This window comes from Poecile atricapillus, chromosome 8, assembly GCF_030490865.1.
Source record: "Poecile atricapillus isolate bPoeAtr1 chromosome 8, bPoeAtr1.hap1, whole genome shotgun sequence".
Lineage (NCBI taxonomy): Eukaryota > Metazoa > Chordata > Aves > Passeriformes > Paridae > Poecile > Poecile atricapillus.
The window spans coordinates 3,322,394-3,345,368 of record NC_081256.1 but is presented as its reverse complement, the minus strand read 5'-3'; the positions used below and the strand labels follow the sequence as shown (position 1 = coordinate 3,345,368).

General features: G+C 45.9%; 3 protein-coding genes across 4 annotated transcripts; 2 read left to right on the top strand and 1 right to left on the bottom strand.

The window, feature by feature from the left end:
• The first annotated feature begins 319 nt into the window (after nucleotides 1-319).
• Nucleotides 320-5,183, top strand: OTOS (otospiralin). The gene is made up of 3 exons (XM_058843580.1): nucleotides 320-408; nucleotides 768-794; nucleotides 2,901-5,183. Exons 1-3 carry the CDS (start codon nucleotides 357-359, stop codon nucleotides 3,083-3,085), a joined length of 264 nt encoding a protein of 87 aa, XP_058699563.1. The 5' UTR covers nucleotides 320-356; the 3' UTR covers nucleotides 3,086-5,183.
• A 283-nt stretch (nucleotides 5,184-5,466) lies between these two features.
• Nucleotides 5,467-7,382, top strand: COPS9 (COP9 signalosome subunit 9). The gene is made up of 3 exons (XM_058843581.1): nucleotides 5,467-5,617; nucleotides 5,688-5,760; nucleotides 7,084-7,382. The coding sequence occupies exons 1-3, from the start codon at nucleotides 5,555-5,557 to the stop codon at nucleotides 7,119-7,121; spliced, it is 174 nt and encodes a 57-aa protein (XP_058699564.1). The 5' UTR covers nucleotides 5,467-5,554; the 3' UTR covers nucleotides 7,122-7,382.
• A 6,883-nt stretch (nucleotides 7,383-14,265) lies between these two features.
• Nucleotides 14,266-20,459, bottom strand: ADIPOQ (adiponectin, C1Q and collagen domain containing). Of its 2 annotated transcripts, none has more exons than XM_058843578.1 (3): nucleotides 20,153-20,459; nucleotides 16,444-16,663; nucleotides 14,266-16,032 (listed from the first exon to the last, which is right to left on the bottom strand). In XM_058843578.1, exons 1-3 carry the CDS (start codon nucleotides 20,267-20,269, stop codon nucleotides 15,506-15,508), a joined length of 864 nt encoding a protein of 287 aa, XP_058699561.1. In that variant the 5' UTR covers nucleotides 20,270-20,459; the 3' UTR covers nucleotides 14,266-15,505. The 2 variants fall into 2 exon arrangements, with proteins under 2 accessions (XP_058699561.1, XP_058699562.1); XM_058843579.1 differs by having other exon boundaries at nucleotides 16,444-16,688; nucleotides 20,153-20,307.
• Between the last annotated feature and the right edge of the window lie 2,516 nt (nucleotides 20,460-22,975).

The following is a 22,975-nucleotide window of genomic DNA, read 5'->3' as shown; positions in this document are numbered from 1 at the left end:
AGAAGAAGAAAAGAAGAGAGAGGTAATTTCCAAAGTGAAATTAGCCAAAAAATCAAACATTTCCAAAGACATTTGATTTCATGCGAGTTCTACCTTTTGGATTTATGCCATCTAAAACCAAAATATCAATACACATTTCAGGACTGATGGTCTTTTAATATACTGTATTGAACTTCAGAAACTCTAAGCAATGTTATTGGATTTTGTTATGCCTAAATTAATAACTAGAATCTATTTTGGAATGTATTCTTCTGTTAAAACAAGAATAGAGTTTGCAAAATTATTAAACTCTTTTAATAATCCTCAATTGTACAGATTACTGTTTTCAGAAACACAAGCAGTTTCTTGAAGACAAGATGACATTTACTGGCTTGTTTTTCTTCTGTATGCTGATGATCATGCTAACAGGTAAGATTACTACTGAAGTTATTCTTGTTTATTTTTTCAAGTGGCCAGAAATATTTTGTTACAAGTACAGTATCTTCTCTTTAGTGTTGCTGATATATTAATGCCAGGCTGATATATTAATCTTCAGGCTGTGAGTTCTGACTAACAGCCACACTAAGTTGGTTTGTAGCAGTGACTGATTGCAAACAGGGAATTCCTCACTCTGCTGTTCAAGAAACAAAAATCTTTTGGCTACACAGAGGGTCCTATGTGGGCATTAAAGAACTTGTGAGCTTCCAATTATACATGGAAAATGTTTGGTTAACAGAAAGTCTTTCTGTGCAGGAGCTGGTACTGATGTGTTTCCTCTTTATTTACAGATGCCCGATCCATCCGGGATGGAGATGGTAATTCCTAATGTGTTTTTATTTCCTTTGTGTCACTAATAATTAGGAGACTAATTTGTAACTCCCAGATTTGATGCCCAGCAGTGACTTTGGTGTGAATGCTTATTAACCTTAGTGGACTATGGAAAAGCTTTCAATTAGTTCTGGTGGAAAAAGAACAGTGAATTTAAAAAATTCCTTTATAATTTATTAAAAGGTGGTGACATATTAATGTATAATAATAGAGCTAATTTCCAGTCTTAAAATGAAAAGGGATTACAGTCAAATCACTAATTCTCTTGTACAAAATCCTGGAATGCACCAGACTTATAAATGTGTAGGACATCTGAGAATTTTGTCTGTCCTTAACAATAATACTGTATGTGTATCTGCTTTTAGGCAACAGACACCGACTTTCATGACAAAAAGCTTAAAATTTACAAATTGCCACAAATCCAATTAGAGAAATGTTGGAATAAACCCCTTAGCACAGCTACCCTGTGGTTCTCATCACTTTGTGTGATTAGTCCATTGGATTAGTGTTTGCTGTTGATTAAAAAAACCTCCACACCCTAATGATGTTTAAACTGGCTTACTGATGATTCTATTGTTTAACTTCTTTTTGCCTTTTCAGACAGAATTCTGTCTGAAAACAAAGTTGCAGAGAAGTATCTGCAATAACCAAGTACTGCCATTGCTGGTGTACATCTCAGTTAACCAGAGGACAGCCAGCAGCATCTCAGTGCACAAATATGCAGAGTGTTATAATAGATATGAACAGGACAAATACACAGTAAGGTCTAATATGATTACTTAAAATTCAAACTTTTTTTCCCCCCTATGCTCCATTCTATTTCTTTAGAAATAAATCTTTTTAGTATATAATCTCTAAAATATTTTTAATACTTCATCTGTGTTTGTGTACAGCAAATATTTTTATGGCAACTTTTGTGGCAGTCAGGAGAGCCTGCATCAATCCAGAATTAGAACCCTGTTCAGGCAGTGCCCTGTTGCTCTCATTACCAGCAATTATTGTTCTCTTTCACACTGGGCCAAGCAGCAGCCTGCAAAGTGAATCTGAGGTCAGGTGGTATAAACATTGAGTTCTCCTCTGCAGACAGCACTTGGCTGGTTCATTTGGTTTTTTTATGTGCCATCTGTGCCTGCACGTTGCAAACTTTACTCTGTAAAATTAAAGTCTGACTACAGGATTGTTGAAGGCTCTTAATTCCTACTAAAGACCCCGGCCCCAAGCTGAGTGGAAAGACTTTCATTGATCTAAATGGGCTTCAAATCAAAATAAAATACTGTGTTAGCTTTGCTGCACAGAAAGACATTTGTGGCTGTGGTATCAGCTGCTGTTTACATTTTATATATGCTTCTCTGTTTGCCCACATTTGGGCCCAAGGGGGGTTGGCTCCTGCATTTTCAGAACCGGTTTTTGTTTTCCTGCTGCATTGTAAATCTTGTTTCAATGATTATATCACATTCTGATACTGCTAGAGCAGCCCCAAATGTAGCAGCTGTCTCCTGAATGGCAAAGCCTTTCCTCTCCATCCCCTCAGCTCGTTTCCTACAGTCCCTTGAGAAGAGGCACAACTCTGCAGTTCCAGGCAATATCAGGGAAGTACGGCCCCAGTCCCTGGGAGCTCTGTGGGCAGTGTGGTCAGCTGCAGGGGCATGCCAGAGAAGGTGGTGCCTTATTACTTATATTTTTAGATCAGGCAAAGCAAATTATGTGGAATGAGGAAATATGGCTTTTGATTGCAATCGCTCCTTGCTTTGAAATAACCAGCAGCCTTCTAGAAATTAAACCAGCCTGATGAATTCTTGAGTTGGTGTAAATGTGTATGTGTCCCTTCATTCCTGCTCCCCATCTTGTCCCAGTCTGGCACTCCTGGTGCATCTGGAGCAGGGAATACCAGCTCCATTTTCTGCAGACTGGGTCACGGAGAGGGATCAATGGCTCTTCTTCCTCTCTTCTGCCAGAGGAGCACACCAGCACTCAGAGGGAACTGATAACCCCAAACCATGGTGGTGGCTCCAAGCCCAACCTCTCAACAAAAGTGCTTCACATTATATCTGCATTATTAACTGCAATATTTTATTTTGGTTGGGTTTTTTTAGATCTCTACCAGCAAGACGCAGCCTTGCCGTACTGGCCCTTCTCATCCAATGATTTCTGGTCCTATGTGGAATATTTCCGGACCTTGGGAGCCTTCAGCAGGATCAATGACATGGCCAGAGCCTTCTTTGCCCAGTTCCCTTTTGGGAGCCACCTTGGCTACCATGTGCGTGACCATGAGCGCTGAGTGTCTCGCCCAGCTTTGCCAGAGCTGCTGCCCAGGTGTTTGGGTGAGCACCTGTGTGCCAGAGAACACCCCTGGGCTGCCTTCAGCTGCTCTGTCATACCCACAGTCATGTGCAGCGTTTTATGGCTTCAATGAGTCTCTTTATTACCATTTCTTGCACAGGTGTGTCAGGAAAATTAATCCACAAACACCAGAGGTTTATGTCCAAAAAGGAGACAGGGGAGTCCTTTTACTTTATTCGAATAAAGGGAAAGGCCATGGGGGATTCTCAAATTTTTGGAGGATGAAGCCTCCTTTTTATCCCAATTTCCCAGCTCTGTGTCCCTCTCTCTTTCCCCATTGCCTGAGGTACTTGAGAGGTACAGACTTCCCATAACACCTGATATCTAAGATTCCCCTCTCATGTACAACCCTCCCTCTTAATTTTTAATTCTTAGGAATTTATGGTGTTTCCCCATTATCTCTTCCATCTTTCAATATCCAATTTCATTTATCAGCAAACCTACAGTTTGTTTGTAAAGGCAAATATCTTTTTTTTCCATTCATCCATCAGTGGAATCTTTCCTATTGTTGTTTGAGTGAACAAACCTGACTGTCAGCAAACACACCTGCACTGAAGGTGCCACTGCAGCCACATGCAGCATTTCAGGCTTCAAACTGAGAGGAATTACAGGGTTGTCTTTACAAACAACCCGTGGGTCTGCTGGTAAAATGAAACTATCACTGAGAGATAACAGAAACAATGGGATGGATTCCATTGATTGAGTGAAAGGGACACTGGGGAAACACCATAAAATTCCACAAGAGTTAGGGATTAAGAGGGAGGGTTATAGATTAGAGGGGAATCGTAGGTATCAGGTGTTCCAGGAAGTCTGTATCTTTCACGTACCTCATGTGAAAAATAGGGTTCACATATTTTTTATAGAGTGTAAAAGTTTAAAAAAAAGACAATTAGGAGATAAAAAATGAAGTAAAGTGTACAGATACAGCCAGGTGTCTCTACATTCAGCCAAGAGAGCACACCTTACTAACAAAGGATTGTCCCTTAAAAACAGAATCCTGCTACATATCCATGAATTCTCATACATACTCAGACATTCTTTTTGGGATTTTTGGTGTTCTTCTGTTTAGTTTTTCCTTGCCCCCCCTTCCCAATAAATCAATCTTCTTGGCACCAGTAGGTTTTATGTCCTTTGATAATGGGTGCCATGATTTTTTCCTTTGGAGGGCTTGGAGGATTGCTTGTCTTCATGTGAACAAGATAATCTTAGGATGCAGGGGGGTCTCTAACTATTTCCTTTTTTAGTCTCTGGATTATATAAACAAAAAAGTAGTTTGTGCTTTAATATCATGTTATAGCCTAACATATATGTATGATACCACTACTTCTAAGTTTCATCAATAACAGAAATAAAGGAAACTATATTAATACAACAAAATTTTCTGATCTTATACATAAAACATTCATTGTAATATTTGCAAAAAGCCAATAATATGTTATGCATTTATAACACTCAATGGGGAGAGAGGGATGTGAAGCCAGGAAATTGGGATAAAAAGGAGCCTGTGCCTTCCAAAAATTTGAGAGACCCCAGGGGAATGCCCCATGGCCTCTCCCTTTATTCGAATAAAGTAAAAGGACTCCTCTGTCTCCTTTTTGGACATAAACCTCTGGTGTTTGCGGATTAATTTTCCTGACAAAATTAATCCCTTTTTTACAATTTATGCTTCTGTGTGACAAAATAAACTCCTCCATTCTGCTGCACGGCTTTGGAAGCTTTGTTTTGTTTGTTTGTTTTTACAGGTGATGCTCTCAGCTTCGTCTCGGGAGCTCTCTGTGTAGAGGCGTGCACAGGAGTTATTGAACCAGTGCACCCAGTTTGGGGGCGGCAAGGGCCGCCAGTACAAAGCAGCCCCTCTTTGGAAGGGATATCCTTTTTATTTTAGGATAAAAAGGAGGCTGCGTCCCCCAAAAACCTGAGAGAGCCAGGGGGATGTCCCCTCAGCGAGGCCTCAGGGTGCTGAGGGTGACAAGATGGCGGCAGCAGGCCCGCTCGCCATGGCGCCGGCGCGGGGCGGCTCCGCTCCGGCCCCGCGGCTCCGCTCCCGTCCTGCTGCTCGGCTCCGGCCCCGCTGCTCCGCTCCCGTCCTGCTGCTCCGCCTCGGCCCCGCGGCTCCGCTCCCGTCCTGCTGCTCGGCTCCGCTCCGCTCCAGCCCTGCTGCTCCGCTCCGCTCCGGCCCTGCTGCTCGGCTCCGCTCCGGCCCTGCTGCTCGGCTCCGCTCCGGCCCTGCTGTTCCGCTCCGCTCCGCTCCCGCCCCGCGGCTCCGCTCCGCTCCCGTCCTGCTGCTCGGCTCCGCTCCGCTCCGGCCCCGCTGCTCGGCTCCGCTCCGGCCCCCCGGCTCCGCTCCGCCCCGGCCCCGCGGCTCCGCTCCGCTCCGCTCCGGAAGTGACGGCGCGGAGCGGCCGCCATGAAGCCGGCGGTGGACGAGATGTTCCCTGAGGGAGCCGGCCCTTACGTGGACCTGGATGAGGTGAGGCGGGTGCTCCGGTGGCGGGGCTGCGGTGCCCCGGGGCGGAGGCGCTCAGCGGCTGCTTTCGCAGGCAGGGGGAAGCACGGGGCTGCTGATGGACCTGGCCGCCAACGAGAAAGCCGTGCACGCTGACTTCTTCAACGGTAAGGAGCGCCGTGCTCCGGGGTTAGCTCTGCACGCCTCGCCTGCCTTCTCTCTCTGCCTTTGCTGCCTTTGGTCGCTGAACTTGTCGCTAACCACATCTCCGGGGAGCGCTGTGAGAGCGCTCCGGTGCCGAGTGATGCAGGTGGGAGCGGTAAAATGCGGGCTTTTCCTCTCCCGGGGGTCAGAGCGTGTTCATCGCCACAGGGGAAAATACCTTGGGCTGTTCGCGTAACAAATACCTTATGTTGAACAGCGCAAGTACGTGTCAAAATGTGGGCTTCTCTGGACAATTCCAGTGCCTCACTACCCTTCCTAGGGAAGAGTTTTTTTTCAAGTACCTAAAGCCGCATTCTGTCAGTTTGAAGCCATTCCCCCATGTGCTGCCACTCCAGGCCCTTTGTAAATAGTCTCTCAGTCTTTCTTGTGGGCTCCTCGGGTACTAAAAGGCTACACTTGGGCCACCCTGAAGCTTCTCTTTTCCTGGCTGAGCAATCCCAATTCTCTCAGGCTGTACGAAGATATTTACAGCTGCTTTGAGAGACAGGAGATACATATCAGGCCTTTATGGGTATAATATACAGCATTGTGCTGCACTTGGTTGCTAAAGGGGTTTTTATGCTTCTGAAGAAACACATTTAGACGTTGCAACAGTGAGTTTTAGATGTTATTAAATCTGCTTGCTGTGGTAGTGTTAATTCCAAAATAAAGTACGTTTCTCATTTTGCTCAAGACTTAAAATACAGGAGTAAAAGGCAGTTCTGCTCCAGCAGCTGTGGGGGGACACTCAGCTATCTGTTGAAGCCAGCATATTCTGGAGTGGCTATTTCCATATATTTCTACCATCACACTGTGATATTGTATTCCATTGGTCGTTCAGGGCTCTTCTAAATGAGGATTTGTCCTCAGTTCATTGTACGGTAGTTGAAAATGGCCTTCTGTAAGAATAAAGACTTGTGTTCAGTGAGGTGATCAGTTTATGTTCAGTATACAAAGAAGATGTAAAGCTGAGTAGTTAGGAGTAATTCCCAAGGTGACTAGAACCATTTTGCTATTGGGAGATGTGTTCTGAGACAGAAATGTTATTGGCACCTTTAAAGCAATTAAATGTTTTCTGAGGAAGGGGTTTTAAACACAAATCCCAATTCATTAATCTGCAGAATCATCTCCCTGATGCTGCATTTCTAATAACTGATGGTGTAGTTACTCTCAATCACTGAATTCACCTTTATTTCTGTCCTTAATCCAAGGAACAAAGTTACTTGCATGTGCACTTGTAACATTGAAACTTCTGAGGTTAATTTTTGTCTTGTTTTCCTAACTAGATTTTGAAGATCTCTTTGATGATGATGACATCCAGTGAACTTGGTTGTCCAGCAGTGCTGAGATGTGGATTTTTCTCTAGGATCTCCTGTGCAGCTCATTATTTATTAAATCAATCAAAATGGGAAAATCACAGAGTGGGGGAAAAAACCTGTATAAACTGCTTGGGGAATATCAAAGGTGATTAAAGATAACTAAGGAGGGAACTGTGCACTGTTATTTCTAGGAAGCTGTCTGTAGTTTTTCCTGGAAATTTTATTTGCTGATGTGCTTATTAAATAAAATACTGCAGAAACACGCATCTCTCTGGCTTATACTTTGAAAGCAGAAATTGCTGTCTTCTGAGCTCCCTTAGAGTGATTATTTTGGTATTAAATATTTAATTCACTGTTGCTTTTGGATATTACATTAAAGATACCCAGTAGGGCGCATGCTGCCTAGAAAAGTTTTGTTCATCCCACAATAAAGGATTGTCTTGGGATCAGATGGTTGCTTGTTCTGAATAGTCCAGTTCATTTGTTGGCCACACTGAGAAGAGTGTGGGTTGTCTTTTGTTTCAAGACAGAGAGCTACCATCAGTATTTCACTTTCAATTTAAGGAACACAGAAAAAGTTATTTAACCTTGATACGTTAAGAAGAGAAATATTTGGACTCCAGATTATGGGAATGATTTGATTTAAAAATATAATTTCATTATTGAAATTGTGTTTGATAGAAAAATAAACCTAAAATTATTCCATTTTTCTGCAGAAGCTAATGCACTTATTTGTGCTCACAAAGTACAGTGTATGTGAATCAGGCTGTTGAAATACTAGTTCAGATTTTGACATAAGGTTTTCAGAACATAAAAATGTTCTATTCTTACCCTTCAGTGACCAAACTGAATCTCAGAATAAAAGGAACAGGTGAGTTTTTAGTATCTTTTTTTCAGAGTCAGGAGTGTAATCCTGTGTAATCTCAAATGCAATCTGTATTCCATGAATTGATCACAGACTTAATGCTGTGACTGATCTTTCTTTAAACACTACTTAAATGTTACCTGCAGTGAAACCCTTTCATACTTCTGTCACATTTTTATTTCTTTGGTTTGCCTTAAAAAGAGGAAATCTTAAATCTAACAGTAAGTGTTCCAACCAGTGAGTTTAAAACTGTAAGCACAATAAACCCAGCAGGATTTAGGTGTGTTTTGATTGTGTTGCTGTGGATTTCTGACCAGCCTGTGTTTCATTGTGCAGTGTGCTCTAAATCAGCATTGTGGCATTTACCCTGCTTGGTGCCTGACATTGTGCTGTGTCCCTGGAGGAAGAGCCTTGCTCAGGCAGTGTCCTTTCCCTTTTAGTGTTCTGCTCAGTCTGGGGTTTCCAGTTTTCCTCACTGGGACCAACATAAAACAGTTGGAGTGCTGGCAAATGGGTTTGGACTTTCTCTACCTTTGGTGCTGTGATTTCTCCAAACCATTCTGAAAAATTAGTTGCTTCCAGGAAATAGAGGCAGCATTTTGAGCAGATGCAAAAGATGAAATAAAACTCAAGAAGCAACTCTCCTCCTCTACTCCTTTATCTACTTTTGCTGATTCCTCAGTATGGTTTGTTTTGGAATACATTGTTGTCAATGTTTAGTAGACTCTTCTTTGTTTTTCATTTGCTCCCTTAAGTTATAAGAAACTTGAGCTTTAAGTTTTATTACAGCAGCAGGAATATATTGTGTGATACAAACTCACCTTGAACAGTTGCTCTTCAGTCTGGTTTTGTGTTCTCTCCTTTAGAGATGTCTAAAAGCTCGGTGCACATTGGTTTGAAGGTGCTAACAGTGAGAGGTTCTGGTTTTCATCTCACCTCATCAAAACATGGAATTCTCTCTGTGTAATTGGGTAGAGGGCAAATGATGCTCCTGGGTCCAGCAGTTTTCATCCTGGTAGGATATAACTATCCACTCAAGGTAGGAGAGCTAACTCACCTTTTTGTGAAGGTTTCTAGAAACAGAGTTACATGTAGAAAAGTAGCATTAATAGTGCTGCTGACACCTGGGAGGTGTGGGGTGTGTGTCTGTCCAGAGGGAACTTCATCTGTGCAGTGTTAGAAGTATTTGAGTTAATCAAAGTCCTTAAGAAGGAAGCTGTGGAATCTCATGAACTGCCTGGGTGTGCAGGAAATGCTGCTCTGGCTGGGGTACCCACTGGGGGTACTGGGGGTTCTTGGGTATTCCCAGCTGCTGTCCTGCTAACTCAGCTTGCCCTTCAGTCTGATACCTGTGTGGGTCTCCTGGGCTGGAATGAAATGAAAGGAGCATTCAGAGTTGGGATATTACCAAAGCTGCATCTTGGAGCTGTCTGCAGTATGAAGATCCCTCCTGCACAGTGAGACTGAAGCTGTGGATCACATCATCTCTCCAAAGAGGGCTGTCAGGGTGTTAAACTTCCATCAGGAGCTGTGATTTGTTTGGGTCCCTTCTGGAACGGTGTTAGATGAAGAACAAAATGCCCTTCAACTTCACATTGTTTCTGTGTTCCCATTTGTCAAGGCTTTTGGTCTAATTAGTCTTTGGGCAATCAGCCTGTTGTCAGGAAATAATCACAAGATGTCAAAATCTCTAATAAAAATTGATGTAAAGGGCATTTGACTGCCTTGGCCAATTCATTTATTGAGCTTTGATTCCTGTTCCTTTTGTGGAGATTGACACCTCTCATAATAAGTGTTTCTTAGGGAGCAAGGCTGTTTGAACAGCAATATGCACACATTTAGACTGATGTGTATTAGTCTTTAAGCTGCTGGGTATTGCTCAGTATTTCAACATCCAAATAAAGGCTCTAGTCTGGATAGGTTTGTGAGTTTTGTCAGTGATTGCCGTGGGACAGCTGGCAATCCATAAAGCTGACCTGCCTAAGACTTGGCAGGATCAGGTCCTGAGTGCTGAAATGCCTTAGAAGGGAGTAGCCAGTGGTGCAGCACAGATGAAAAGCAATTCCTTCAAAACACTTAAATGTCAGCCTGTTCCATTCATACACTCAACAGGCCACGGCTCTGTTTGCAGGGAGCTGCAAACTGTCCCAGTACATTCTTTGGAAATAAAAATGTGCAATCTGTTTTGAGCTGAAAAGAATCCACTCATTGTGAGGGAGAGAAAGTTGCCCATGTTAAAGGAAACTGGCTGTCATCTGTGCATAACATTTCTGCAGTCCTGCTTCTGAGCTGGTTTCCAGGTTATCCAATATCCAGGGTTCCACTGCTCTTTGTATGAGCAGGAATAGGCAAGCTCAGTCCTAGCAATAGTGGATCTCCTTGGTGGCTTTTTGCTGAGTTAATTTCCAGGGAATGAAAAGTTTTCCTTTTAATATTTTATTTCAATAATTGAAGGTATTTTTCTTGATAAAGAAGGAATTCATTTAAATGAATAAATGGATTTCTTCCTGCTTCCCTGGGGTGTTGAGAAGCTGGCAGGCATCTTCCTGCTCTCAATGTGCAGTTGTTGAGCACATGAGAACATGCTGGGCAGATGACAGTGCAGCCCTGTTCCCGGGAAATCCCTGTTGGTGATGGGGCTGGAATGCCAGTGTCACATCAGGGATATTTTGGAAAAGCACAATGCAAGTCAGTCCTCGGCAGCAGGGGTGGCTTTGAGCACGAAGATTTGCTTCCATCTTTTTTTTCTTTCATGTTTATTTATTTTTTTAATTTCCTTTTTATATTTGTTCCAGTTGGCCTTTGCCAAGCAGCAGGGTTAGAATCCTGACTCATGTTACAAACCTATTAGTCAAGCTTCTATAAGGAGTCCAGAGCAGAGGGAGAAAGGAGCAGTGTCTTTTAAAGCTTTTAAAATTCACAAATAGAACTATTTTGTCAATGCTTCTTACTTATTTATGAAAAAAGTTTTAGGTAATATTGTAGGAACCCATTTAAACTTAAAGCCTCCTGGAGGAAAGGACTCTAGTTTGAATATTTTGAATAAACAATAAAGCTGAGAGTGTTGTGTATGAGGTGGGTGATGGGGCAAGGGGATTCAGATTGCCAAGGGGATGTGACAGGAGCTGCCCCAGCAAGGGAGTCCCAGCTGGGGATGCTTTGGTGAGGACCAAAGGGGGTTCCTGTCACAGGACAGCTCTCAGCCCCCAGTGCAGCTTGCTGAGCAGTGTCCTGCTGTGGCCTCCTGGTCTCCTGCTGCTCTGAAGCTGCCTCTGCATCACTGGGGTACAGGTTCTGTGCTGTGGGAATCACCTTCCCTGAGCCCTACCTCATCTGGGATGGCAGATCCACCTTGGCCTTACAGCACTTGCCAAAACGTGGTACACAACTAGAATGGCTTCTCTGGAAATCCCTGCCAAGCAGCAGAGAAGCTGTGCTGTCCTGATTTTCAGAGGGAGCTGGGTGTGTTGGTTCATACCCCCTGTCCTTCCCTACCCAACTCCAGAAGGGAATTAGAGATTGTCTTCAAGTGTGATCCCTGCCTCCCTCCCTGATGCCTCTCCATAAATCTGTCCTGCTTTATGGGAGGGATTCCATAAATTTGCCTTGAGGGTGGGAATCCCTGCAGGAGGAAATAGATATTGACATTTAATGCTTCCATTTCATTGGGAATAAACCTTTGCTTTCCCCATGACTGGCTGGAGGGCAATGAATGCACCTCCATGTAAGGAAATCTCAGAGTTCTCAAAGAGCAGTGGGCTGGGCTCATCATCCCAGGATGAGCTGAGGGTGGGTTTGCTGATTTACAGTCCCATGACAAACTGAGCCTTTTCATCAGGTACCTACACCCAGCACAAGTACAGTCAGAAACATGTGGCAGTCTGGGCACGCTCTGGTTTCCTGCACAGTATTTCAGAGACTTTAAATCTGATGGCATTATTTCTTGTATGGAAAAAGAGTGGCTGATTAGCCAAATGTCAGACTTGATCCTAATCCCTCTGCCTGCTTCCATGATGAAAACCCTCTAGTGAGTTTATACTTCAGGAATGTCTTGCAAGCAATTTATCTTTTTCTTGTAGCTCTTCATGGTTTAGTGCAGCTGCTATTTGTATTCCAATTAATTACTGGCACAAGTGATTACATGGGGTTGAAGTACAATTAGGACCAGTCTATAATTGTGTTTGAAAGGGCTATGGATGCTTTTACAGATGGCTTCCCTGCTGGATGAGACTGGTCAGTCTCTCCAGCTGTCTCCAGCTTTTCATGTTATTTCTCCCTAATTGTTAGTGCAGTGATTTCAGTCTTTCACTGGGGAGTGTTCTTGTTTTCTGCCTCTTAGAGTACATTTGTTTCTAAAGGGAAAAGCATCCATTTAAACCTGCCACAGCCAGAGAGGCAGTAAATAGTGAAACAGAACTTTGTACAAGGCATCTACTGTCAGGAGTGATTAAAAAACACAAACTAAAACACTTAAATTTGTTGGAGAACAGGTCATTCTGTGCCCTCTCAGCATGCCAGTGTTGTTCTTACTCTTTTGTTACAAGACAATTGTGTGTTTGATGCAGTGTGATCCTCAGGAGCCAGCCCAGGCCTTGGAGATGTGCCTGTGTTGGCCAGGTTTTCTCCTCCCATGGGTTTATGAAGCAGGGAGGGATAGTAAAACCACAGCAACTCCATAATAGAAAAAGGCCAGATTCCTTAGGAACTCCTCTGAGCTCATCCTCCAGGACCTCATTATCCCCCCCAAACCCTGTTTGCAGCTCTCTCTTGAAAGCAGCCCAAGGCCACCCTGGTGCCCTGCAGTTCCCTGGCCATGGCCAGCCTGGCCATGTGTCCCTGATGTGGCAGAGCTGGCCAGCTGGAGGTTGGATATCCATCCCACATGCAGCAATTTGGAGGTGCTGGGCCATAAGGACTCCCCAGGGTGATCGGTGGCCATGCTCAGCTGCTGCTCCCAAAACTTGTCTTGGCTGGCTGAGACCCCCATGCAGAGCCCTGCAGGGGCTGGGTAGCCTCAGGAGGCAGGAACAGAGGGGAAAGAGCAGCTGTGGGGCTGCAGTGGGGCAGAGGTGGGGCTGCTTCCCTGCCTGCCCTGTGTCTGTGCTTGCTTTGCTGATGGACTGAGTCTCTGTCGGGAGCAGTTCCCCTATAGGAGAGATGGGATGGGAGGTGGTTTAAACTGGAATCTGGTGCCTGCTGGGAAAGTGCTGGTCTCAGCTGAGCAAGAATCTGACAGAGATTTGAGGTGAAAGGCTTCTTAAAACAGTCTCAGTCCCTAAAGGCAGGGCCTTGACCCCCGTTTCCATGCAGTGGGTGTTTGCCTTGGGTTGCTGTTTGCTGGGTTTGGAGGTGCGTGGCTGGGACGTGCACGACTCTCCTGAGCATCGTGGTGAAGCTGCAGCTCAGTATTTGTATCTGTGAGAAGGGGGAAGAGTCACAGAACAGAACAGCAGTGCCTTAATGACTTCCTTTAACATTTTTCCCAAGGTTGGAGCCTGAGTGCTGGTGTACTGGATAAATCTGTAAGCATGTTTACTCCCGCTGCATGGCAGCAAAGAAAGCAATAATTTGTTTTGGCTCCCTCTAGGGAACTGGTCTTTAAACTTGTATAGCCTCCTAATGTTTATCCCAAATACCTCTTAGTACTCTGGCTGTTTCAATTTTCCCTGCCTTCTGAAGAGCCATCTGAAAACATTTGAGAAAAAACAGTGCAAAAACTCTGACTTGCTTCTTTCAATTTAAGCTTCTTATGCCATTTGATCCAGCAAATGCTGCATTTTAAAATCTCCTTTTTGTTTATGGATTTATGGGGGTTTTTTTTAACCTTTGCCCAGTTCTCTTCCCATTAATTCCCATGATAAGAGCAGGGTTTTTCCCAGCTCTCTGAATTTAGAATGACCAGATTGAGCATCAGTTTCACCCTTGCTAAATCCAGCATGCTTGAAGCCTTCAGGGCCAGCAGAGGCCCTCACTCTAGATGACCATTTAGGCTGGATTCAGAGTATCTGATTGGGGAAACAGTGTGAAAACCAGGGCTCATCTTACCCAAAAAGGATGCAATACAGTGTAAGGTGGTGAGATGCTGAAGCCTTGATGAAATTTAGAGTGTGGAGTGTTTCTGGAGAAAGCAAAAGCAGGATACCCCTGTGTTTGGCAGCCTATGGTGCACCCACCTTGCTGGGAAAAATAAAAAAAAAGATTTCCTGGGCTGCCTGGTGAGGCTAGGAGTACATCCCTTTCTTCAAGTCCTTCCCAACAACACACACAAACAATGTGGAAACATTCTCATCAAGACTATTTTTTATAGTTTTTTATTTGCAGTGTGGTAATTCACTGGAGTGTGGAAAATGATGCTGCAAGTAATTTCAGTTGAAGCTCTTAATGCTGCTTTGTGCTTGTAATACTGCATTAGCTCTGATCTGTGTTAGCTTGCTCTGAAGCTTAGTAGCAGGAGTCTTCTTTGAATGTATCTGAGAAACCATCAAATCCTCTTTTAGCTAAATGTCAAGCAAGCTCCTTGGAGAGCAGTTTGATGGGATTGACAGTAATTCCAGCCTTAACACTCTTCTGCATTCAGGTAACCTTGCCCAAAGCTGGGGCAGGGCCGGGGGGTGTTCATTCCAGGAGCCCACTCCACATGAGAGGCTTCAACACCACCTGCCCATGGTTTATGGCACACTTAGGGCCTGGAAAAGGACAAACACAGCTGACAGATCTCAAGCTCTGGCTGCACCTGGGAGCTGTTTAGAGTGGAGAGGGGACAGGATCTTTGTGGTCACCTCGGGACCCCTGAAATGACAGTCAGTGGGCTGCTTTTGTTGTGTGGCCTCACTGGTGCTCACAAAGCTTCTCAGATAAATCACAAGAGAAGATCCCTGCCCTAAACCAGCCTGCTGTCTGCATTAGAGATAACAATAGGGGATAAACATAAAATCAAAGGATTAAAATCAGTAGAAGTTAATAACCTGAATATATTCAAAGATCTGGACTAAAAAAAGGAAGACAACAAACCAGGAGTGGAAGTCAAAGGCCCTAATAAGTGGGAGTTACAAAAAACTGAGCCAGCTGAAAACAAGAACACTCTGTGAGTAGTATTTTCCCTCTTCTACTCAAACTTTAAAATGCTGACTAAAATTTCTACAATTGGTTTAAATGAATTTAGGTGGTTAAAAAAGGGAAATTTAGAATGTCATATTTAAATGCATCCAATTTTTCTCTTCTCACTTTTAAATTTAAAGGAAGGTTAAGCCATGTTGGGAGTTTTTCATGACGTGGCAGAAGTGGTATTTGACTTTGGGCTGAGGTTTCCACAGGAAAACAAGAGCAGAGGTAGGAGTGAACTCTTGGTTCCATGGGAGTGCTGGTATGGTCTCAGTGATTTCACAGGAGAAAAGGTCCCCCTTGGAGGTCGTTATCCTTGCAAAAGGCAATTTTCTGGTAAATACGTTACAGCTATAGCGCCAGTGCCCCAGAACACGTCTGGGGTGAAGCCACCTCCTCCTTCTCCATGCAGCACCCCCTGCTTTAGTAGTTCTCTGGGTCAGGGTACAGGAGGAATCCCATGAAAGTGGAATCATTGAGGTTGTCAGCATAGACCCCGTTTTTATCCCCGTTCCCGTACACCTGAAGCCAGACCTCATCCCCGGAGCTGAGGTGCAGCAGGACAGAGCCGCTCGCTTGGTCGACGTTGTTGCTCTGGAACTGGTCGTAGGTGAAGATCACGGCCTTGTCCTTCCTGAAGAGGCTGACCCTGACGTCTGACAGGTACACCGTGAGGTGGTAGGCGAAGTAGTAGGTGCCGGGGACGTTGCAGAGGAACTTGCCCGTGCTGGGGTCGTAGTGGCCCTGCTCGTTGTAGAAGATCTTGCTGAAGCGGATGGGCACGTTGGGGGCAGGGGTTCGCTCCGTCAGCCCCACGCTGAAGGCAGAGCGGTGCACAAAAGCGTCTTTGCCCTTCTGCCCTGGGATTCCGGGAATTCCGGGAGATCCGGCAGGTCCGGGAAAGCCTCGGCTTCCTACGGGGCCTGGTTCACCTTTGGGACCTGCTGGGCCTGCAGGACAGAGCGGGGAGCGGGAGTTGTGTTTGAGTTGTGGTGGAAGCTGCTGCTGAAATGCGGACGGGGCTGTGGTGTGAGCCCTGCTGGGCAGCACGGAGCTGAGGAACAGCTCAGGGACCTCAAGAGCCCCAGGGGCTGAGGCAGTGAGTGGAAACCCTGCTCAGCCCCCCCTTGGCTGTGGGCAGAGCTGCTGAGAGCAGCCTGGCACAAAACACATCATTAACCGGGGAAACAAACCCCACACCAAACTCTCTGACTTGGGTTATGGAACCTCCACCCCAGGAGAAAATCAAAAGCCATCTGGATAAAGATCAGGCATGGACCCACCACACATGAAACCTGTTGGGAATGGGCGGGGGCTGCCTGAGGACTCGAGCACTGACAGAACACCTCCTCCTCACCAACCTTCATCTCCTTTATCTCCCTTTAGTCCATCTCTTCCATCCTTCCCGTCCCGGCCGGGGCTGCCGTTGTGGCCAGGGTAGCCGGGTGCTCCTCCCATCCAGTTGGCACATGGCATTTTGGGCTCAGGCTGGGTGTCCTGGGCAGCCACCCCTCTGGAGTGGAGGGCCAGCAGCAGCAAGGAGCACAGCAGGAAACCTGCCAGGCCCCTCATTGTTGGTTCCTGATGTGGACAATTGCTTTGTTAACTGTAAAGGTTAATAGAGAAAAAAAAGTGAACACTTCCCCCTCCCCAAATAACAGAGGCACAGAAGATTAACTTTGAGTCAGTTCATCTGAAGGAAAGCAGCTCTGCTGGCCCCAGGGGCCTCTCTGCATCCATCCTGCTGCTGCTGGGAGCTCCATGAGCCAAGCTGGACCCTGGGGCACAGCCAGCGCAGCCAGGAGCAAACACCAGCTACTCCTCACAGGCTCTGTGCACGGGCACAGCTGTTCCAGGAGCCAGCAGGGCACATTCCAGGGTATCTGTGGCTGATCTCCTTGTGAAGCTCTGCTCAATTAGCCACAGAAAGCCCTGACTCCTGCGTGGGTGAGTGAGCAGCTGATGGAAGGCACAGCCCTGGCAGAGGTTATCTCAAACCCTCTACACGTGCAGCCTGCTCACCTAACACAAACCACAGCCAGGCTTCCCAGCTTCCCTGAGCCACAATGGCAAATTATGATACTGGAGTTTTTCCCATCCAATTTGTTTATTTGATTATGGAAAGACAAATTGTGCAGTGTTTAGGCACTGTAGGATTGTATTTCTCTTTAGTTTGGCTGCTTTCCTGGTCAGAGCAATTAGTGCAGCTGCCCAAAACCAGGTTGGTGGTGACACCCTGCAGCCAGCCTGGCTTTGTCCTGTGCTCCCAGCCCCTGGTGGGCTTTGGGTCAACTTTTTAGAACACAAGGTATTTTAAAATTACCATTGTTGTGTGACACTGCTCCCCAGGCAGGGTTTATACTCTGGAACAGTAAAGGTATCCTATTAGGAGCATTGTAAGTGGTTAATAGGCAATAAAAAGCGAGCAACAGCATGGCAATTAGAGTCCCTCAGCTCTGTAATTGTCAAGAAAAATAATATTTTGGAGCAATTTCTTTGCAGGGTTGATTTTCCTAGGCAAGCTATTCAAATGTCATATTTTAAATAATGTCTTATTAACTCTGGTGTAATTGCTTCAAAAGAAGCTAAAGAAATGTGCTGGTTTTAGCTGGGGCAGAGTTAATTTTCTTTGTCGTGGATAGCATGTGTGGTGTTTGGATTTGTGCTGAGCACAGGGTTGATAAGGCAGGGGTGTTTTGGTTAGTGCTGAGCAGAGTTTGCACAGCATCAAGGCTTTTTCTGCTCCTCACCCCAGCAGTGAGGAGCTGGGGGTGCACAAGGGGTTAGGAGGGGACAGAGACAGGACAGCTGACCCCAAGTGACCCGAGGGATATTCCAGAATCACTCTCAGCTATAAACCAGGGCTAAGGCTGGCCCCAGGCTGCTGCTCAGGGTCTGGCTGGACACTGGTGCTGAGCAACTGCTTTCATTTACATCACTTGTCTTTCTTGGGGTTTAGTTCTCTCTGTGTGTTATTTTCCTCTCCATTACAATTTCTTATTGTTATTATTACTATTTTATTCCAATTGCTCCATTGTTCTTATCTCCACCCATGAGTGTTCTCACTTTCACCAGTGCAATCCTCTCTCTCCTGTTCTGCTGCAGCAGGGTGAATGGGTGACTCTGTGGGGCTCAAACTGGGGATAAACCACAACAGTAGCAAAGAGGTTGCCATGATTTCAGTTTTTGCAGCAAAAAAAAAATATTGATATTGAAGATATTGAAGGGGCCTTGAAAAAAAATATTAAAAGCTCTGCTTAATGGCTTTGGTGGGCAGTGCCTAACACCTAAAATCAGGAAACTCCCAAATCCATGTGCACCCAACCAGGCTCCAGCAATCCAGCAGCCACCCAGCACTCTGAGATGGGACCAGCACACATCTGGGGGGCAGCTGTGGGGCTGAGGGTGCTGTGCAGTCCAGTGGGCACAGCCTGAGCCTCAGCAGTGTTCCTGTGTCCCTGCACTTTGGGAAATGTCCCTTTGCAGCAAGGGATGTAGTGATTGTCCGTGAAGCAGCATGGACCAGTGAAACTGGTGTCCATAAATCCTGAAAGTGGCTTGGTTTGCTAAGCAAGGTGTGCACAGTGATCACACCTTGCCATGCCCCACTGGGACCCTTGTCCTGCTCAAGGACATGCACCTACTCCTCCAAAACCAGTACAGGCTGCCTGGGGATGCCTAACTGTGTTAAAATGTGGTTGTGATCCATAAAAATCTGGCTCAAAATTGTCTTTCTTGAGCCATGTTTTGGTGATTTTGTTTGGGTTAGTTCTGCTTTCTGGTTTGCTGCCTAGAACTCAAATATCTTAATTTTAGTGGTGTGCCCCACAGACAGGTCTTCTACTGGTGCAGAATAACCCCTCCTGTAAGGTCAGGTGTGAGGAGTCAGAAGCAGAGAAGCTTTTCTGGGAGCTGCATGGCCAGATTGCCCCAGAGGGCTCAGAGCCATGCCCTGCCCAGCATCGGTGCACACACATCACACACTCAGTGCTCTCCTTTCTCACGAGAAAAGTGCTGAGATGCAAGGAGAGAACATCTTCTATCCCCACAGTTTAACTCAAGCACATTACCGTGCTTGAGAAACCAAGCACTTCTCGGGCATGTCGTACAAGGGGCAGGTTTAAGCTGTGTCTACCAGATCTGAGCTTAAACTCTGGTTTAGAAGTGACATCCCTTTACTCAGTCTTTCCCATTTCCTTTTGGTTTTCCTTCTGATGCTTAGCATGAGTTTAACATGAAATAATCTGCTCTATTTGAATGTCAGTCGTATCTTTTGGACAAGAAATAGATGAACAAGAAATAAATGAACTCTGTACTGCTGGTGGTTCTCAGGGATTGCCTTGGCAGCTGCTGTATTAAAAGCACATATGTGTTATATGAAGCTTATTAATTTATCAGCAGAAATCACCGTAGCATCTGAGAGAACAATGCCATTCCTAAGGGCTACATAATGATTCAGAATTTAAATCTCAGATAGCGCTATATAAAAATTATATACTCTAAGCCCCCACATCTTTCTGCACAAAACAGACTGAAGAATCCATCTGTTTTCCCACTGGAGAATCTCCCTCAAAGGGTATTAACCAGGGCTTTGGCTTATGTCAAAGGTTTTTCTTTTTGTAATTCTCGTAGCGTAGTTTTTGCTGTTGTTCCAGCAGTGACTTGTTGCAGAGGGCTCACACCTTAAATGTGAGTGGTGCAGGTTTCTGGTGAGGAGCTGATGTGACTCAGGGAGATTTGGGCAAACCCATTCTTCCCTGGAGCCTTTGAGGAAAGAGGTGAATTGAAAGGTGCCAGTGCAGTATTTACTGTTGCAGCCATGCCGTTTCTCACTGCTGTTCCTGACTACTTTTTGATTTAGGAGTTCTGTTCTCTAAATAGTGTTTCCAAAAAGGGGAATATGAATCTAATGGAGATCAGCTATTCTTGGTTTAAAATACTCTCTGGCTATTATGAGAATAACTTAAGAAAGACAACTTCTTGCAAACAGAAAAGTCTGTCCAATTCAGCCCAAAAGAAGAGAAACTCCTGAACTTAGTAAGGAGGGGGGGAAAAAAAAATCATGCTTACCAGCTGCTTTGAGTCCTGGTTGGCTTGCTGCAGTCTGTTTAGAGAATGAAGTCTGGCTATTGCATCGCTATCCCTAAGGGCACAGGGAGCTGTCAGCTCAGACACTGCAGTTTCCATTTGCTATTGCGCATGCTGACCTAAAAGTTGGGTTTTCCCATTAATATTTCCTGGATATAACTTAAGTTTTGGAACAGATATATAATCCACTGGGATAGGTTGTGAAGATAGCCTTACAGGGAAAAGATGGGTTTGAGAATTGGACAGGAACTGGAAGAGCAGTGGTTTACTGGAGAGCCTGTGTGACAGCCTGCTCAACCAGGGCTGCTGCTCCCTGCAAACTGGGAAATGTTGTTGGGGCTGGTGGAGAAAGTGTGTCCAGCTTGCAGCAATGCACACACACGGGGCTTTCAGCCTGTTAGTAAATGAATTATTGTGGAATAAGTTTGGGCTTCTCCTTTTAACTGCAAGAACTGTTCCTGCCTGCTGCCACACCAAAGAAGGGCAAAGCTGCCTGAGAGGGAGGGCAGAACTGGGGGAAAGTTCCTTTTTAAGGCACCCAAGCATGTGCCAGCACTATTGTAAATGACTGGAGTAATTCCAGCCCTAGGATGGCTTTCCACCTATCGAGCTTTTTGGCTTTAGGTCAAAACCAAGTTTCTTTCTCCCTGTACTTTTCTCTTTCCCAAAGCAGAGCTTGAGCCTTAGCTTGCAGAGGCTTTCCTCTGCACCTGCTCTGGGGCAGTTCAAAGTTAGCTAGGTGGAACCTTGGCAAAGCTGAGTTCCCAAAATCATACCAGGAAAAAATAGCGTGATGTGTGATGTTGCAACTGGGCATGGGGAGCTGGTGTGCTTGTGAGAGGGGAAATTCATCCAAGTGAATGCCAGCATGGCAGAATTCTGAATTGCTGAGTTGTTTTCAAGACCTGGCTATCGGGAGGGACTAAAAAGGTGTATAAATGAGCACATAAATAGCTTTTTATAGGTAGAGCTGGGAGCCAGAAAGAGTGGATTTTTAAGCCTGAGGAGAAGGTGCAGAAGGGAGGAGCCACAGGACAACTGCATACTGTCTGCCTTGTTTTGTTAGTCCAGCATCTGAAGAATACCTTTAGTTTTTGTTGGATGATAGGTTTTCCATGCAATGCTGAGATTTAAAACAACCTCTTGTGCAACCCCAGTAAAATATCACAGTGGTCTAGTTGGATCTGTTCTAAATGTGATTTTCTAGAGCCACGTGCATTTGTGTGTGTGCAATGCCAATGTTTCTGTCAAAGTCTCCTGAGCAATGAATGGAGGAGCAGGACCTAGGAACTGAAACTGGACCTGCTTTTGCTGTGGGGTGAGAGGTTTTCAGCTGCCCATGCCCCAGGTGTGAGCAAGACAAGGCTGGTTCCCCTGCCAGCTTTTGGCTTGAACCCCAAAATGTATGACTGGGATATTTGTTAGGCTGCCAGGAGCTGAGGATTGGACCTGAGGTGTTCAACAGGTAGTGCTGCAATTACCTCATGGTCTTTCAATTCAGTTTGCAGGGAAATACCACATTGATAAACTTTTCACTGGTCCATCAAACATCTTTGCAAACATTATCCCTGCCTCCCAGGAGACAGGTGGGAGTTTATCTCTGGGTGTAGAACCAGCTGATGCAGCCCCTGGCACACCTGCAGTTGTGTTGTGTTGTGTTGTGTTGTGTTGTGTTGTGTTGTGTTGTGTTGTGTTGTGTTGTGTTGTGTTGTACACGTGCTTTGCAGACTGGTGCTGGCTCCTGATGCAGAGAGCTGTCTTGTACAATCCAGGGAGCTGCTTCTGGCTTTGTGACAGGAAAACAAATCAGATGGCTCTGCCTGGTGATGAGTAAAACCTGCCACCAAATGTGGGCTGTCCTGGCAGTGCCCCCAGCTGTGGTGCTCAGGGACAGCAGCTCTGCACGGACTGGGGGGTGATTTGGCACAGAGAAAGCTGCTGCTCACAAGTCCTGCAGTGCCTTCTCTGCTTTGCTCCGTGGTCACCAGCCCTCCTGTGTGGGACACGCTGCCAGGACCTAACTTGGCTGCAGGCCTTGTGCTGGGCCTGGATGTTTCCTCTCTTGGACCTGATGCAAGCCAGCCAATATGAAAAACACAAAACTGACTTGATGGATTGTGGCTAGCAGCTTTCAGTAAGAATTAAATATAAGCACAATGTTATATTTAGCCATCTATAAACAGGAATAAAATAGAGCAGAGGCTCATTATCAGCTGTGCTCTGTCAGATCCCTGCTGGTGTAGTTTGAGGGGTGGAAAGCTGCTTTGGTCACAGGGAGGTTGGGACTGCTGCCCCAGCAGGAGGTTGGTGACTGTCCAGGCCATGTTGGCAGGGTCTGTGCCAAGGGGCTGGGGCAGGAGCCCTCAGCTGCCCACTGCTGTCCTCTCCCAGCAGGATCAAACCAGCACCGTGCTGGAGCCCAGTTCCATGGGAACCCTCTTCCCCCTGGATGTCCCTTCCCGAGCCTGCTGTTCCCACCAGAGCTGGGGCTCCTCCGCTGGGATGTGTCCCGAGCACTGTGCTCTGATTCACTGTCCCCCGGGATGCCAGGTCATTCCCTTCTCTTCCCTCTGGCCATGGATACCGCATGTCCCAGAAACAACACGCGTTCCCCTCTTTGCTAAAAATGGCCAAAGCTCTTGTTGCTGTCTGGCAGGCGGCCTGGCAGGCTGCTCCCTGCTATTTTGGTGCTGTCTGGAGAGACCACGGCCTCTGTGCCAGGGTCCAGAGTCTCCGTGCCAAGGGTGCTGCTGGCCCCGGCCCAGGGCACCGCAGGCAGCTTGGACCAAGCCAGCTCCAGCCAAG